Below are 18867 nucleotides of genomic sequence, written 5' to 3'. Positions count from 1 at the left end.
AGTTTTTTTTGTGGATTATGGTGTTTCGAGTTATGGAAGTTCAACTGTATTTTTTTTTTGTGATGGTACCTTTTTCGAAAATATCTTCGAAGGCCATTGTCTAAATCCTGAATATGACTGTATTTCATAAATTTCATGGCTAAATTTAAAAAATTTGTCTACAAAACTTAAATTTTATTTTGTTTTTGTTGAATTAAAATTTGTTAAATAGGTGGCAACTCTCCCCAAAAGGTATTTTCAACTGTAAATCTCTATATCTTAAACCTATTCATTTAGTATATTTTCCGCACTCGATAATTTTTTTATACTCTCGCAACAAATGTTGCTAAAGAGAGTATTATAGTTTTGTTCACATAACGGTTGTTTGTAACACCCAAAACTAAACGAGTTAGATATAGGGTTATATATACCAAAGTGATCAGGGTGAAGAGTGGAGTTCAAATCCGAATGTCTGTCTGTCCGTCCGTCCGTCTGTGCAAGCTGTAACTTGATTAAAAATTAAGATATCTTGAAACTTGACACACTTATTTCTTGGCACCATAGGAAGGTTGCTTTCGAAAATGATCAAAATCGGAGCACTGCCACGCCCACAAAATGGCGAAAACCGAAAACAGATAAAGTGCCATAACTAAGTTATTATAAATAAAGCTATGGAAATAAAATTTGGTATGCAGGATCGCACTAGGAAGGGGCATATTTGGATGTAATTTTTTTGGCGAAGTGGGCATGGCCCCTCCCCCAAATAGGTTTTATGTACATATCTCGCAAACCAATAGAGCTATATAAACCAAACTTTCTGCAGTCGTTTTTTTTAGCCACTTCCAAATGCAGTCCAAAAATGAAAGAAAAGAAATGGCCGATGAAAGCTGCACTCAGATTTTTTTACAAAATGGCAAATGGGCGTGGCGTCGCCCACTTCTGGGTCAAAAACCATATCTCAGGAACTACTCGACCGATTTCAATGAAACTTGGTTTGTAACAGTTTCCTAATATCCCAATGATATACTGTGAAAATAGGCCAAATCGCTTCACAACCACGCCTACTTCCTGTATACCAGAACTTTGAAGACAATCTGAATCGTTTACTTTACAATATATAAAGTAAGTACTAGTGAAGATATCGGTGCAGCACTTTGCACAAATACTATGTTAATCGTGTGGCAGCCCCATTCTAAAAATCGCCGAAATCGGACCATAGGTTTTTAAGGCCCCATATATCGAACTCCAGGACCTCGGTGCTTCTAACCTAATATTATGGTTTCCAACTTTCAATGGACTTTATACAATATATATGACGAATATGTAGGTCAATTTGTGTATTATATAATATAAATAAAGTTAAATATATAAATTGCGAGAGTATAAAATGTTCGGTTCAAAGTTTTCAAACAGGTGGCTACTCTATAAATCAATTTTTTAACAAAACCATGTTGAAATCGAAAATGACCAATGAATGAAAATTTTATGATAGATTTACTACTTTACCTAAAGAAGTTAAAAAAATTAATTAGTACATACATATGTACAAACATACATACAGAAAAATAGAATTGACAACTCTCGCAACAACAATCTATATGGTAAACTTCCTCAGTTTGCCACTTAAAAATAGTCATAGAAGTGTTATCGCACATGAGTAATTGCAAATTCGCTCGAAATTGAGTATCGTCTGCCCACCAACTGCTTAACTGTACAACAATACTCGTATGCCTACGAGGTAGGCTCGCAAACTAGCAGCAACAACAAAATATTAAAACAGCAAGAACTTTAATTATAAGTAGATATAAGCATGCATGTTATATACATATGGATGTGTATGTTTGTTTATTTAACTTATACGATATTTTGTAGACTTGAGCTGCGCTCAGAATTAAGCGCTCAACGCTGCTCACAATCAGTAACGAATTGGCCACCGCCTAAGCTGTTTGTGACAGTTGTATCGTCTACTTATACTTACGGTTTATTTTTTAACATAAGCACACACACACACAGATGTGTATATACGTGTTGCGAGTTTAACGCACAGTTAATTGAAGCATACTTCAGTGTCACCAGCAATTGTGTTTCAAGTGTATCGCAGAGAGGTCCTACCGCGGCCAACCACTGTGAACTTACAAGACGTGGCTTAGGCTTTGATCTTTGCGCTGCATAATTTATCAATGTATAAATTATGTTTTGAAACTAGTTTTCGTCGCGTTTCATTGTGTTTTCGAGCAGTTTGGTGTAAATTCGAAAAAAAAAATAAAAAATAAATATCTGAATTTAGTGGTTTTGTGTTTGCTAATATTTCTTGTTTATGTTTTGTTGGTGTTTTATGTGTTTTAAAACGTTTCTGCCCAACAGTTGAAAAAGTTAATGATCATTTCGATGGTTTTAAATAAAGCATATGATGTCATATACATAAATGTGCTGATACATTTCGACAGTCATAATCGCAATTAATATTTATTTTTTATTTTTTATATTCTTCACGCTTTTAATAACATTAATCGTGCTGTGTACATAGTGAGTGTATAAAACAACAATTGAAAAAAAATTAAGAAAAAATAAAAATATTTTTCAACATTTAATTTTTGCGCACTTAAACTGCATCGCAAAATATTATTTTCAAAATCAAAACATTATAAAGCCAAATAACGTGTCAATTACTGATAAGCCGCTGTCTAATCTCGATTCGTCGGATTTCTGTGTTATATATGTACATATTTGGATTTTTTTGCAAAGTTCATTAGTGAAGTGTAGAATCCTATAAATTAATTTTAATTATGACTGCAGCAATGATTTCACTGCCGGTGAGTGCGCATTTATTCACTATATACACACATTATTTTAAGCATACAGGGTGTTTGGGTTTGTTCTGCTGGATTTATTCTTTGTAAAATCTGAAAAGTATATTTTTCCGTTTCCACTATATTATCTAAAACCTCTTCAGAAGGTTTTTCTTTCAATATTACCGAACACTTATATATTTATAGATAAGAAAATTAATACACTCACCTTTTACCACATGAAAGTCAAGCGCCTTACTAATTGATATGCCTTATCTATTGTGTACATTATCTAATTTATCTAAAGAAGCGCTTGTCAATATTTGATTGATACTTTAAATCTTCGTAGATAATGTATGGAAAATTAACTTATCACTCACAGTGGGGCATAAGGTGATCGCACCTATAATCTTTTATTATAAACATTGTATTTGCGGCGCATTAAAAATTGCGTAAACAAAGCAGTAAACAGTATAAGCTTTACAACAACAATTTTGAAGCGATATTAAGGGGTAAAATATATATATTTTCCTTTTACCTCCATATGCACTTACATATATTCTCCAACAAAGTGAGATTTTACTATATGGTACTATTATATACAGCAAGTAAATTTGATATGCGTTTTTAACATTTAACCACAAAAGTAATAAAAATCTGTTAATGCAGTCGCGCATATATTGTCATTCATAGGTATTTCTGTGTAAATATATTTCTGCGATATTTACTTTGAGTATCAAATCAACTTTAACCTTTTAAAATATTTTATTTCTATGAAGCCATTGAAAGCGTTTTAAATTTCATAAAAAATGTGCCGTTATCATTAAAATTAAAAATACATACATACATGACAAATTTCAGCACACATACATATCTATATTAATAATTTAGAAAGTGTAATAACAGTCAAATATTTGGATATTGATTTAAGCAAATATATGTGTGTTAATTTAACTCTGAAACTCATATACATATACATACATATGTGTGTATCGGAGGAAAAATTATGTTACTTAAAGTTTTCACGTTGTTGTTGTAGCAACTATAATAAATATTTTAAAAAATTTACTTCGAAGCCCAACCAGTCAGAACAAGTCTAGATGTTTTGTATTGTACTACTATAAAAGTCTTTTAAGAGTATATACTTACATAAATCAACCCTCTAGATACTACATCAAACTGTCGACAGACAATCGACGTTATTGACGTTCTGAGGGTCAAAATACCATCTATTGTAATCGAAGAGCTCTTGGTGATTTGATAAAAATTGATTTCTCCATACTATAGCAGATTAATCTCCTAAATTTCTAGACCTTGCATGTGTCCTCCAATTGGCTTATCGAACGCCTATCCATATCTTCAAATCCATATCAAGCAAGCTCCTTGTATTGAGGGTTCTTCAGAATATGTCGTAGGTAGGCTGCTTTTCTTTTAAAAACTGATATTGAAACTATATGTCTATTGAATTTTTAGGATTCTTCTCAAAAATCATAACTCGAAAGACTCCAGCTTCTTGATATCTGAGATTTTCACAGTCCGGTTTTCCATGACATAGAGATCCAAACAAAGCATTTAAAAAACGTAATTTGGTTGTGATGTTAAGGTCATGACCACTTATTATATTATATATTTGACAAAAGTTGAACGGGTAGATACGATTTAATATTTTATTTCTTGCTTCCCATCTGATAATCAAATCAATTTGTATCTTACATTATATGAAAAGGTCTAAATTTTTTACATTAAACAGGCAATAACAACTCTACGAACAACCCTGTGTATTTCGACAGTTAGTGCAAACTTGTGTAGATTTTCGCTCAATAACGAATTTATCAAATATCATAAACCATTATCTATTTCTTATACGATCCACATATTCATAAGCTGTTAATATTAGCTTATCGAACAGACATTTCGTAGGTATTTTCATGCTCTACTTTAATACAGTTATTTGGTTCATGGCACCAGAAAACAAGCCAAATTGCACAAAATAATCATGTCAATGCAAACAATACAATTACTAAATAAATGCATTTTTCCACTTACACACATATATACTCGTACATACATGAGTATGCATTCAATTCATAGCAATATTATTAAAATACAAGTTTGAATGTACGTACATATATGCGTTGCATCGACCGACAATTCCACGCATGCCAAGCCTCTTCCTATAGCTCATTTAAACGTTGACTGGAGAATATATCTTTTTCATATCAAAACAAATAAATTATAGCGCACAAATTGCAAATTGCAAATATGTATTGTGCATGAGTATGCAACGAGAAGGTTCGCCAAATATTTTGGCATGCAACAAAGGTGAGTAGAATGCCGATCAAGAACTAGTTTGTTATTTTGCATTTCGTAACTGCTTATAAAATGGTACATAATGGATTAGTTTTTCAACAATTTCTACATAAATTCGATTAATCATATTTGACACTAGTAAATAAACTTCTATATAAGTACATTAATACATAACTTAATTCATAATTTATAATTTGAAAATAGAATACAGTTGGCTGAAATTCCCACCGAAACACAAACATGCTCACAGGTAAATCGTTTCAAAGTAGGTTGCTTTAATTATTTATTGTGGATCATGTTCGATTTAAAAGTGGGCAGATTCCACAAAACTTTGTGATGAGGTCAATTTAGTGTCACATACCTCGTAAGAGTATGTGTATGTATGTAAGACACATAAATTACACCCAATTGCAATAATAATAATATCATCTATACGTCACTTGTCAATCGTGGGAAGTTTACAGCCCGTAGACGTGCTGCGGCGTTAACTTATTGGATTTGGCATGCCAATTTATTGCCAAATTAATATTCATGAGCGTCTAAATGAGGTTAAGAGTGACAGAAATATTCTTAATGTACAGATATAATATCTTATATATTCAATATACATATGTATATATCATAAATTATCTAAATTTATATAAGGCGATATGAGTAATTTATGTATATATTTAGATATTTATTTAGAACAATTCGAATGTTAGATATATTTTACGGAGTTGCCACTTAACTGAAAAATTAATATTAATAATATATAAATAAACAATATACACCAATCGGAATACAGGAGATGTGTTCGAAAAATAATGGAAATTTTCGTTTTTTTTAAATACTTGACATTGGACTTTTGTACATTTGGAAATGTTAAAATTACCGTTATTTTTTGAACTCACCTCATATATGAAAAAAATATATTGTCAATATTTTTAACAAAAAAAATTTTTGACTAGAGTTGTCATGGTCTGAAAAAGGAAATTCTTTACTGTATCAATTTAGGGTTACCAGCTAACTAGGCCGTCAAAGTGAAAACTCACCAACTTTACAGCATTTTGTACATAATTATTAATTTATTTTTTTTAATTAAAAACATCGTTTTCATAAATTTCTCTATTGTCATTTGCTGAAGAAATCTTCCATACATAAAAGAATTTATTATTTAAATTTTTTATTTCTCTTTAATACTGATGCCAATAGCAAGCGACGAACTTTAGCACACTAACATTAACTAATTAAACAATTTAACTGAGTCATGCCGGCATTTGCGGGCATTACGTTGAGAAGAAATGTCTATAAAAGCTACTCATAATTTATTTTTCACATTTGTGTTGCTAGTAGTGCCACAAAATGAAAACAGGGTGATCAGAATAGAACTATTAGTGAGGAAAAAATTATGAACAGATTATACATGCCAAACTAAAGTACTCAAAGCGTGGTTATAAATCCAGCTAGACACGATTAAGTCATAGTTCATGTGAAGCTCCATACTTCTCAACAATTTTTTGTGGTTCACACACTTAACATTTAATATATAGTACATATATACACAGCAAAGTAAATAGCATGATTTATATGCTAGCGAAAAAAACGACATCTCAACAAACTCAACACGAGAAATGAAATGCGTGAATGCTTCCTCATGCGTTTTAAATACCGGCTGCTAAGCAAATAGACGCCAGGGCGTATGAGTAATGTTAGACGAGCGCTAAAATGCGCAGGTGGGCGTCGAGCCAAACAGTGAAAAGCGCACATGGACACAATGGTACACACAAGACAGACAGACAACCAGAAGAGCTTCATGGCAGACATGCAAATCATTGTAAAAATTATAAACGTATGCAAGTTCACTATGTAGTCTGAGTTAATGAACTTGAGGCTTGTGCGCTAAACTAACGGTGCCACAGTGGCCACCTGTCAGTTTTGAATCAGTCATAAATATGTGTGTGTATATTTGCGTGTATATTTATCTAGATAATGAGCTATTCATTGTGTGTCTGCGTAATTTTGCATATTTTTGGATGAATGGATCATGCGAGCTTTTGTACGAATTCATTCTTGTATACACAAATATTTTGCTATCAAGACTCTACAAATATACATGTATGCATGTGTGTACATTCTAGCAAATAATTAGTGCTCATGCCCACACTTTTCATAATATCTATTATAGTGCCATAAATATAGTATGACGCTTAGTGGGAAACGTTCCCAAAAAATATATATATTTGTATATATACACGCGAAATTAATTGTAAGTACTAAACATAAGAATACGAGTACAACAAAAAAATATTAGAAAAATGTTGAAAATTCTTTTCTTTTACAAAGGTATAGAAAAGAGTAGTCGCATGATCACAATTGATTTTATTGCCGCAATAAAAATTGCATACAATAAAAAGCGCTCAACAACTGCCTCATATTGCCTATAGATTTTTGCCTCTTTGGCATACCTTAAATACGTAGATACCTGTGAGCACTTTGACCACGAACTCTGCCTGCTATGAGATGTGCTGGATGGAGCCAATAAAGGCGAATGTGGGTCAATGTCGTTGAGTTTGGCAAATTTCCGTTGCACTCGAGCTATTTCAATTTCTCATATATACACAACAAACACACACATTTACTTGTAAATAAGTGTACTATATAAGAACCATGCTGCCCATCTGCGGATTTCCTCTGCACACATATTTGGCATTTAGTGCGCTCGCAAAGGAAGCCCGCTCTGGGCTGACAGGGGATTTCCTCAGCCTTTACAAAAGCAATTGTAATTTATGTAATAAATTTATGTGAAAGCATTAAAATACCATGTGTATGAGTGTATATATAGTATTGAGCTTGACCTCATTCAAGGTCCGGTACGCACATAGTTTTCTCATTTCATAGAAAATGCGAAAAAAATATATTGCAGTACATTAATATTTACATATCTAGCTTCGTGCTAGTACAGAGCTACATTGATGCTATGTACGAGTTGTGTTAAAAAAATAACGGGAATTTTTAATTTTTCGGAAAAAAATATTTGTCTACATTAATGTTGTCGCCTTACAAATATTCCTCAATCGCTATTATGCCAACATGCCAGCGTTTATTCCCATCGTAGAGGCACTTCTTAAATTCGATTATTGGGATAATAATGGCTCTTCGATTTCACTTTACAGTCATGGCGAATATGAATGAGCTGAAAATGTTATCGAACTACGGGGGCATGTACCATTATTTTTTGAACACTCCACACTTATCAACATAATTAAAAATAATAAAAGTTTTGTCAATTGGACTTTTGAGACAATTGGAAATTTTAAATTTCCCGCTATTTTTTGAACACACTATATGTCTTCTTTGCCTTATAAAATATGTAAATATAATATATTGTCTTGGACACGTGCCCAGAAAGATTTTATTTTGATGGTCTTGACGTGACGATGACGCTAAATTGGCATGTGTGTGTGGTTCTATTGATCATTCGCCGCATTTGTATAATTTCAATAATACCTATATGGAATAACCATAGAAGAAAGAAAGAAAATTATTCATTCTTATAATAAACTCAGGGATAGGTATTTAGGAACTTTGATATCTGTCTATATACTTTTATAGTATATAAGTCTATAAAATAAATTTGAAAAAATTAAATAAATTTGTGAAAAAAATGTATATGGAAAAAATGTTTGAAAAAAATAATTAACAAAATTTGTATTTAAATTATTATTTATTTCAAAATAAAACAAAAAACTCAAAAAAAAATAAAAAATTATTAATTTATAATGACTGCATATCGCTTAAATTTGAACTACACATTTTAAAACCATTACTAATAAAGCATTAATTAACCTTAAAACAATTTTTCTTTTTGTTTTTATAAACATCGAAATTAATTGTTGCTTAAAAATCAAGCAATGCGATTTTAAAGTCATATGAATTATGACTTGAGTATGGCTTATGAGACTTGAGACACTGTTGCAACCAATTCGCTATAATTATCAATATGTATATATAGTATATATACATAGATGTCTATATATATATATTTTTTTTGTGTTTAATACTCGTTTCTCCATATTTTAAGGAAATATTAATGCTTGCATGTGCCGATCTCTACTAATGGCTTTATCTAAGCTTCGTACGTGAGTCACTGCATGCACATGGTATAATGACCTCAGCTAAGGTTAAAAATTGCAAATTTAACATTTTGCTCAAATGAAATTAATATTTTTAGTTGAAAGGGAATCTCAAAAATCACGTCGAATATTTATTAAGTACAAATATGTATGTATATAGACATATGCAAATTAATATGTAAAAGTAAACATTATAGACAGAGGGACAACCCAACACACCAAAAGTTGGACACTTTTTCTGTACTGAGTTTTACATATATGTGTATGCTATGTATGTCCATACATAACTTTTCTTATGCAAATTTGTGTCTATATATGTATGTAGGTATGTATGTTTGTTTATTGTTATTCACCTTACACGCGTTGACCCATCAAAACGGCGCTGTTGCTTATGTAAATTGTACTGACAGTTGGACACCCCTTTTTTGGTGGCTTCAACATTTGACGGAAATTGTAAATTACAATTGACTTACGTGTGTACATTTATTTATACACATACGTATGTATGTATGTATGTTTGAAAATATAACGAGCCTATGCGTCTGCGTCTGCGCATTGATTTTCAACGGTTGTCAGTTGCTGTTGGCTGCGCTCTTCATTGTCGGGAATTACGGTTAATGCGCGCAAAGTGCACTTCATCAATTGTCCCAACATTATGCTAAATGCACATACCATACATATGTATGTATGCATGTGTACATTAACAAATCTGTGTACTTATCACTTGATTTGTGTTGATTCATTGACGCATAAAAATGCATTAAATTGAATTTGTATATCTGCATGTAAGTGCTTTTCATGCAACTGGAAAGGAATGTTACATAAGTACACACATATATGTATATGTACATATGTATTTGTATATGTCTACTACGTAACGTTCATACTAAATATTAACTATTATATGGTTAAATTACATACATATACACTACATTTATTGAAGTACTCAATGTGTTTACTGCACAGTCTGTATAAACTGTAAATTATAGAGTAGTCCAAAAAAAACGATCATATTATTAAAAAATTTTAAATAAATAAAATTAAATTTTTCAAATTTATTAAAAAAAACTTAAAATTTTATATTTGAAAAATAAATTAATAAAATATAAAATACCTTAATAATGATGACACATAAACTGGCTTATATATGGACAACTTGTAACTATTTTGTGGTAAATATATCACCGATTTAAACTAAATTTGCTAAAGAGAATGCATCTATGGTATAGTCTAATAAGAAAAAACGTTAACTTCGGCTGTACCGAAGCTAATATACCCTTCACAGGTGCATTTCTTTTAGCAACTATGTGTTTAAGCAAATCTAAAGACGTAAGAAGAAGTAAGTAAAAAAAAAGAAAACATTATACTAATTCTTTTTAGCTGGGTTGTTTGCTAGAAACATTAAGGTTATATAGTTAACCGATCTGAACAATTTCTTCGGCGATTATATTATTACCTTAAGCAGTAATCCATGTCAAATTACGTGAAGATACCACGTCAAATACGAAAATTTTCCATACAAGCCATTGATTCCGATCGTTCGGTTTGTATGGCAGCTATATGCTATAGTGAACCGATCTGAACAATTTCTTCGGAGATTATATTATTTCTATGAACAATAACTCACACCGAATTTCGTGAAGATATGTAGTAAAATGCGAAAATTTTCCATACAAACCATTGATTCCGATCGTTCAGTTTGTATGACAGCTATATGCTATAGTGAACCGATCTGAACAATTTTTTCGGAGATTAAATTATTTCTATGAGCAATAACTCACACCAAATTTCGTAAAGATATGTTGTAAAATGCGGAAGTTTTCTAAACAAGCTCTTGATTCCGATCGTTCAGTTTGTATGGCAGCAATATGATTTAGCGGTCCGATATCGGCAGTTCCGACAAATGAGCAGCTTCTTGAAGAGAAAATAACAACTGCAAAATTTCAAAACGGTATCTTAAAAACTGAAGGACTAGTTCGTATATATACAGACAGACAGACGGACATGGCTAAATCGACTCAGTTCAACATACTGATCATCCATATTAATATTATAAATGCGAAAGTAACTCTGTCTGTCTGTTACTCTTTCACGTCTTAACGGCTGAACGGATTTTGGTGAAATTTGGTATGGTGATAGATGATGACCTAGAAATGGTCATAGGCTATAAATAATCACGCCATCGTTCTTAGGGGGTAGGCAGCAGGCAGATAACTAAATTGAGTTAGTGATTTTTTTATGGTTTTTGCTGTGAGTTTCTATCGAACGAATTTTGATGAAATTTAGTTAGGATATATTAATAATTAACATTTTGTTTTACTTCTAATTTACAGTTACATAAATATAATATATAAATGAATTGCTGTTCGTTAGTCTCGCAAAAAGTCGAGAACGGCCAAACCGATCTGGCTAATTTTAGTCTTGAAATATTCGTGGAAGGCAAGGAAAAGATTAGAGAGTTAGTAAATATGGAAAAATATAAGATAATTTTATTTGAGTTGACAAGAAAAATATAAAAAGAGAAAACAAAAAAATAATATTTTGAAGGCTATTATTGTTGCTTTGTTAAAATATTTTTGTTATTGTTCAATTGTATAAGGTTGTGTCGATAGCCCAAACCAATTTGTTACAAATAAGGAAAGGCTAAATTCGGGTCCAACCGAATATTTTATACTCTAGCAATTTATTGATGTAATTTTATTAAGATAACACACAATTTGACCTATATATTCGGCATAAAGTCCAATAGAAAATCATCATATATAGTATATGAGGGCTGATGTAATTCCAGAACCAATTTCATTCATTTTCACCACCAAGGTTAACGGTAATAGGTGCACCTGTTAGTAGGCAAACAAACGGCACATTCAGCCTTGAAATTACTCCTAAATTGCAAATGAACGAAACACCAGTTGGCAAAATCGCCAAAAATAGCGCTATAATATAAAAGATCTTGATTGTCGATGAATGTTTTTGGTGGAGCCAGGATTCTGTTAACAGGTGATTTACGCCAGACTCTTCCAATTATTCCTGGATCAACCTAAAATCATTTAATTTGTGGTGACACATAAAGAATCGCCAATTAACAACTAACATATGAGTGTTTTTGCAACAATATCAAATTGCGATTGTAGAAGCAGTTGGAAATGGTATGGTCGCAGTTGACACCTCGATGGATTAATAACATTTCCAACAGATTTCTGTCACTTCATTGACTCGAAAGAGAAGTTTTCCTGACATGAAACTCAATATGATAACCATAAATGACTGACTGAATGATTATATTGGTGGTAAAAAAAAACAAAGATATCGATGATCTTAATGGGACAATTTAGAACTTCGGTCCAGGAGAGTTGACACAACTACAAACCAGGATGACGTCGTCAATTATCCCAAACTATTAAAAATTGCCTGTACTATCATCACTCACTTTGCAATTAAAAGTAGTGTGAGTTGTCATCATGCTGCGTAACATCAATCGACCTCGAGTAATCAATATCGTCGCCGAAGCCAACTTGGACCAACTTAATTTAATGTATACCTTGCCACAAAAACGTGTGGCCGGGTCTGCTAGTTTATATATATACTTTATAGGGCCTCCGACGCTTCCTTCTGGGTGTTACAAACTTCGTGACAAACTTAATATACCCTGTTCAGGGTATAAATATATAATTTGCAACCTACTTGACCGATTTGAACTAAATTTGGTAAAGAGAAAACAAAATGGTATAATATCAAGATCTAGTACTTCCCAAAAAATCCATTTTGAATATTCTCAGCTAATTTGACTTAAATTTATTAATATTTATTGAATTACATTTGTACATTATCCCTGATATGTGGCCACTTTTCTCCAAAACATGGATGAAATTGATAGAGGTATATCTCTTTAAGCCCTAAGAACCTATTGCTTTCTTAATAACACTTATAGAGGACTAAATGGGATAAAATTGTCTACAATACTCCTTGGATAGTTCAAATCATAAATTAATTAAACTCATGCTGGAATTACACACAATCAAATCATGAATTCGTAAGCCGATATCCGATGTAACTATTTTCCAAATAAAATTTTGCAGATATCTCGATATACATATTTCACAAACTTTACATTTTTACAATTCGTAAGAATATTGGTTGTTTAGTTTTCCTTGATCAAAGCCATTTCATACTTGTTTAACTTTATTTTACGACATTAACTGGTTATTGGAAGTGGTCATAAAACATAAAATAAATCGGTGACAAAATATGAAATCACAATTTCTTTACTAATAACTTAAGCTCTACTTAACAGGGTGGGTATTTATTAATAACTTCAACGCCTATTTATTGCCATGGCGAATTGCAGTAAAATTTAATGACAAAAATATAACAAACAAACATACACTCACAACTAATTCATATGGCCCGAGTCGTCGGTGCACGCGACTGACTTTATTTTTGCAAAATAGCAACAAAAAGTGCTAGAATAATATTTTATCTCTGCATATAAATTGCCATTCACTTGTCTATTTGCTTAAACTTACTTTGCTTAAATATGTATTTATGTATGGAGGTGTGTTTGTATGTCGTTGTGTTTGTTTATTGCTGCGACTTTATTGCATATTATGCAAATGTGAGTACAACAAAAAAAAAGCGAACAGTTTTTGCCATTGCTACGGGTATTTAGGTGCCATTGACTTCTTTGCATGACAGTTTTGAGTTCAACTGCAGTTTTGTCATGCCGATTATCATCGTGCATAATGTTTCGGAAGCAGACTGCCAACAATGAAAGGCATTAAGCTTTACCGCGTAGAATGGCACTCCACGAGCCATGCAGTTGCAATGAATTGATAACTATTGCTGAAGATTAAGTGAGCTTTCCTCTATATTTATATTTCAAAACTTTTTAAAGTTGCTGAAGTAATTATTGGGAATATCAAGTTCAAGTCTACGTGAGGAATAATCAATAACTAATAAGTATATTTTCAAACATACGATTCGAACGTTAAGCGAAATAAAGAATGGTTCTGACACTGTGTACACGTTTCCACAACTTAGATATGAAGTTATGTATATAGATCCGGATGACTGTCTGTTCGTCCGTCCGACCGTGCAACCTATAACTTGAGTAAAAATTGAGATATCTTCATGAAGCTTGGTACACCATTCCTTGTCACCATAAATAAGTTAATAAAATGGGCGAAATCGGAACACTGTCACGCCCACCGAAAACCTATAGTGCCATAACTAAGCCATAAATAAAGTTAGAAAAGTAAAATTTGATACAGAGATTACACAAAGGCGAGGCATATATGGATGAAATTTGGTTTGGAAAAGTGTCAAAGCGTGGTCCGTCTTCTAGTAAGTTTTCGCTATATATCTCGTACTCTACTAGAGCTATATCAACCAAATCGTACATATGTACATCCCACTGTCTAGGGAAATATCATAATTTTCCTAATAAAAATTCGAATAACAAGTATAGTATAGTGGGTCTAATAATTGAAAGTGGTTCTATCACTCAATTTATTTATACGACAAATACACAAAGAATTTGTTAGAAGAAGAAAAGCATACCAGTTCAATGTCGATAACAGAATGTAAAGAAAATAAATATTGGGGCGTATGTAATTCTCTCTTGTACTTGAGCTGGTTTCTTTGAACCGATTGATTGCCCCCAAATCAAATAAATATACTACATTTTATATGTGTGTGCGTATTGCATATGTCATCACATATAATTAAAGAACTTTGAAGGGGTGGAATGTAGGTTGAGACAGTAGGGGTTGGTTTACGATATACAAAGTAGAAAACCCATTAGCTTAAGAGACTATTACAAATATTGAAAACTATTAAAAGCAGTAATAACAGCAGGTGATTTCAATAATTGTAATAAAAAATTGAGAAATTTTTAAAACCGAATCTTAAACAACCTACCATGAACTTACTCAAGACTCACAAATATTCTAAAAAAAAAATTCATGAATCTATGGCACTAGTTTCGATTTTTGAAAAATATTAAAATTATCAACATTTTCTTATCTTAAACTTTTAGTTATTGTTTGAATAGGCATATGAACGCATTCCTTGGGGTCAAATGGAGACTAGTACTATTACTCATACCTAAATCTAGTTGTTCAGTGAATTGCAAGCCACAACTAATAATATGCATACATATATTATATATTATTGATATATTTTCGCTCCATTAATTACACATAAACTTGACCTTCACCATAATGACCACGGTCACTTTGAGGTGTTTCGACGGCCAACGAACCAAAGTTATTTTAGCCTTTTTAGTTGTAGCTGAATAATATTGTGGTACACATGCACTGGTAAACTAAATATGCCAATATTTCCATATTTACAGAATTGTCAGAAAATTATACGCTTACGTTCGTTGAATGCGAAGACGGATCCAGCCGCATTGGCGCGTGAAGTCGTGGACAAATGTGATCTCATACACAAATCCCAATTGGCGGATGTGGAACAGATAATATTCTATCTGAAGAATCGCAAAGACAATGCTGGTGCAGGTGAGTCTTTACATATACATATACAATATATGATATAGCATGCTTACATGCATTGAACCCTTAGACATCGCCGACAATAACAGTCACCATCGGTCGGCTGTATCCGGCAAGCGTACACCGGCCTCAAAAGTGAATCCAACCTCTGCTGCGCTTTCACCCGCTAAAACACCAGCCAGCAATGCCGATGTCTCCATCAATAATATTGATGAATATGTTGAGTTGCTGTATGAGGACCTGAGTGAACGAATACGTGGTTCAGCAATGATTTTGCAAGTGGCACGCAATCCAGATAATCTGGAAGAGCTGGAGAAAAATGGTGGGTTGATATGGTTCATACATTTTACGCTGTAATCTAACTTATTTTTTGTTACTTTAGAGGCTTGTCTGAGCGCTTTATCGCGTGTATTGCGTGAGGATTGGCGCAAGAGTCTAGATCTATCCACAAATATAATATATATATTTTTCTGTTTCTCGACTTATACGAAATTTCATCCTGTTATTGTGCAATATAAGGTGAGTAAAAGGTGTTGAATTGTCACCCTTTAGAATGGTGGGTTTTGTTGGAACAAGCATATTCTCCGTTTTTCCATTTTCATCGGTATTACTTTAACCGCAGATTGGTTCCCTCTGCATGGACGTCATAGACTATGAGCTGCGACGTTATGAAACAATGCGCAATGAGTTGGACGTGAGAAAGAATCCTGTTACCTCTGCACCACTTTCAGCTAAATCTAGCAAAGAGAAACTGAATCGCAGCACTGATGATTTCCTCGATATAATGAATGAGGAAAAACCGAAAGAGGTAAGTTAAAACGCCAGTGCCGATATCAAAGTAATTCATTTTGTCACACAGATGGAACCACCTCGTCGTCGCATACCCGAACTAAAACAACGTCCCAAATCTGGAAATTGGTCAAGTTTCCATGGTTCAATGACTTCCTCATTGATGAAGAGTCAAGTACTCAACAGCAGCTACCACGAGGCGCTTTCCACCGGTGCTGCCACACCAGACTCGGGTGTATCAGTGAACGGCGACATGAAAGCGACCAGCAATGAGGCACTCGATCGTAACGATCCCAAAGTAAAGAAAGAAGAGATCGATCGTCTGAATAAACAGTTGAAGGTATTCGCTAAGAAACAAGAGCAGCTACTGCGTGTCGCTTTCTATTTGCTACTCAATATGGCTGAGAATATTAAGTTGGAGGAAAAGATGCGACGCAAGCACATCGTGAAGATGCTCGTTAAAACATTGGATCGACAAAATATCGATCTGCTAATGTTGGTGACAACATTTCTGAAAAAGTTATCTATCGTACGTGACAATAAAGATGATATGGGCGAGTTCAATATCATTGCCAAATTGCCACGCCTATTCCAAAGTGGTCATACCGATTTGGCGCAGGTGACACTGAAACTGGTATTTAATTTATCATTCGACGGGGTATTGCGACGAAAAATGGTCGGTGCTGGTTACCTGCCAAAGCTGGTGATGTTCATCAATGACGAGAAACATCACGGCATCGCAATGAAGATACTCTATCACATGAGCTTAGATGATTGGGTGAGTACAAAGCGTTAATTATGGTATTTAAATTTTTTATATATAAAATATAAATTTCTTTAAACTAATTATCGCTTTAGGTTAAAGGTCTATTCACACACACTGAGTGTGTTCAAATGGCCACCGATGCCATAATACTCAATCTGAATAGCAAAGTTGATCTCGATCTCATCGCACTCTGCATTAATCTCTCGCTGAACAAACGTAATGCACAAATCATGGTGGAAGGCAATCGGCTGCATGATCTAATGGATCGCGCTTTCAAATACCAGGATTCACTGCTAATGAAATTGCTGCGTAACCTCTCACAACACGAAATGTTACAACCAAAATTTATTGACTATGTCGGCGATTTGGCGCGTATACTCACGATTTGTGACGATGAATCATTTGTGGTGGAGTGTCTTGGTATACTCGGCAATCTCTCATTAGCCGATTTGGATTATTCACAGATACTGCAGAACTTCCAACTAATACCCTGGATAAGGGATGTGCTTGTGCCCGGTGCCAAATTGGACGATATGGTACTCGATACAATTGTTTATTTGGGTACCTGTGCGCATGATGAACTCTGCGCTTTGCTGTTCTGTCGCGCTAAAGTTGTGCTCTCGTTGATCGAGCTGCTGAAGGCCAAACAAGAGGATGACGAAATTGTATTACAGATCATTTTCGTATTCCAACAGATTTTACGACACGAGAGCACACGCGAATATATGATCAAAGAGACTGAATCACCGGCGTATCTGATCGATTTGATGCACGATAAGAATGCGGAGATACGAAAAGTCTGCGATTATTGCCTCGATATCATCGCCATCAGTGACACGGAGTGGGCTAAACGGATCAAGGTGAGTGGGATAGTGCTTCGAAATGTTGTTTGAAGAATTAATTTTGAAAGTAAAGACGAGAAACTTTGTCTAAAATATAAATATTATATAAAGTTAAAGAGTATTCTACTTTAATCATAATAATATTAATGGATCTTTAATTGAATGAATCAGGAAATTATATAGTTAATTATATATTTTATTATTTTATGTATACTACAGCTGGAAAAGTTCCGCAATCACAATTCGCAATGGCTTTGTATGGTCGAATCGCAGCAAGATCAAGACAATGAACAAGACTATGCTGAAAATGATGAGAACGAAAACGAACTCGACACCTATTTACGCAACGATTATTTGGACAACTGCGATCTGTATAATAGTAGCAATACGAATAAGGAGAGTGAGGACAATGAAAGCAACAATAGCAACAATCCAGCCAGCCCTGCATTGTCTACGTATAGTCGCCCAGTGAGCAGGTGAGTGTAATAATAATTATTTTGTCCGGTTTTTAGTTCCGAAGAAGCGAGGCTTTAAAATATGTAATACTCAATGAGTTATGATTGAAATTCATTGCTGTGGCACTTTATATAAATTTAATATAGGCGTGTGTTAAAAAGCTTTTATTTATCTGAAAGCTTTTACTTACGTAAGGAATTGGTATTTAAAACAAAACGAAGAAATAAGTTTTCGAAACAAAGAAATTAGGTCTTACGATTACTATTGACTTCAAATTTAAAATAAAATAATATAATAAAATTAGTT

General features: G+C 33.2%; 1 protein-coding gene across 4 annotated transcripts in view; it reads left to right on the top strand.

Annotated features, from left to right (window-relative positions):
* LOC105211841 (kinesin-associated protein 3) overlaps positions 1-18867 on the top strand; it is a 43139-nt gene that overhangs the window by 16145 nt on the left and 8127 nt on the right. For 3 of the 4 annotated variants that reach the window (XR_003752272.2, XM_011183498.3, XM_011183499.3), the window contains exons 3-9: positions 15549-15714; positions 15779-16030; positions 16091-16227; positions 16331-16516; positions 16568-17275; positions 17356-18123; positions 18325-18581. Coding sequence is in view for 3 of the 4 variants with exons in the window: in XM_011183498.3 (XP_011181800.2) it covers positions 15549-15714; positions 15779-16030; positions 16091-16227; positions 16331-16516; positions 16568-17275; positions 17356-18123; positions 18325-18581 (2474 nt within the window). In the remaining variant the exon portion in view is untranslated. Of the gene's footprint in view, positions 1-1590; positions 2793-15548; positions 15715-15778; positions 16031-16090; positions 16228-16330; positions 16517-16567; positions 17276-17355; positions 18124-18324; positions 18582-18867 lie in introns of those variants that run through there. The other variant, XM_011183501.3, reaches the window with a different exon arrangement.

Source organism: Zeugodacus cucurbitae, chromosome 5, assembly GCF_028554725.1.
Source record: "Zeugodacus cucurbitae isolate PBARC_wt_2022May chromosome 5, idZeuCucr1.2, whole genome shotgun sequence".
Taxonomy (NCBI): Eukaryota; Metazoa; Arthropoda; class Insecta; order Diptera; family Tephritidae; genus Zeugodacus; species Zeugodacus cucurbitae.
This window is presented reverse-complemented; position numbering and strand designations above follow the sequence as displayed.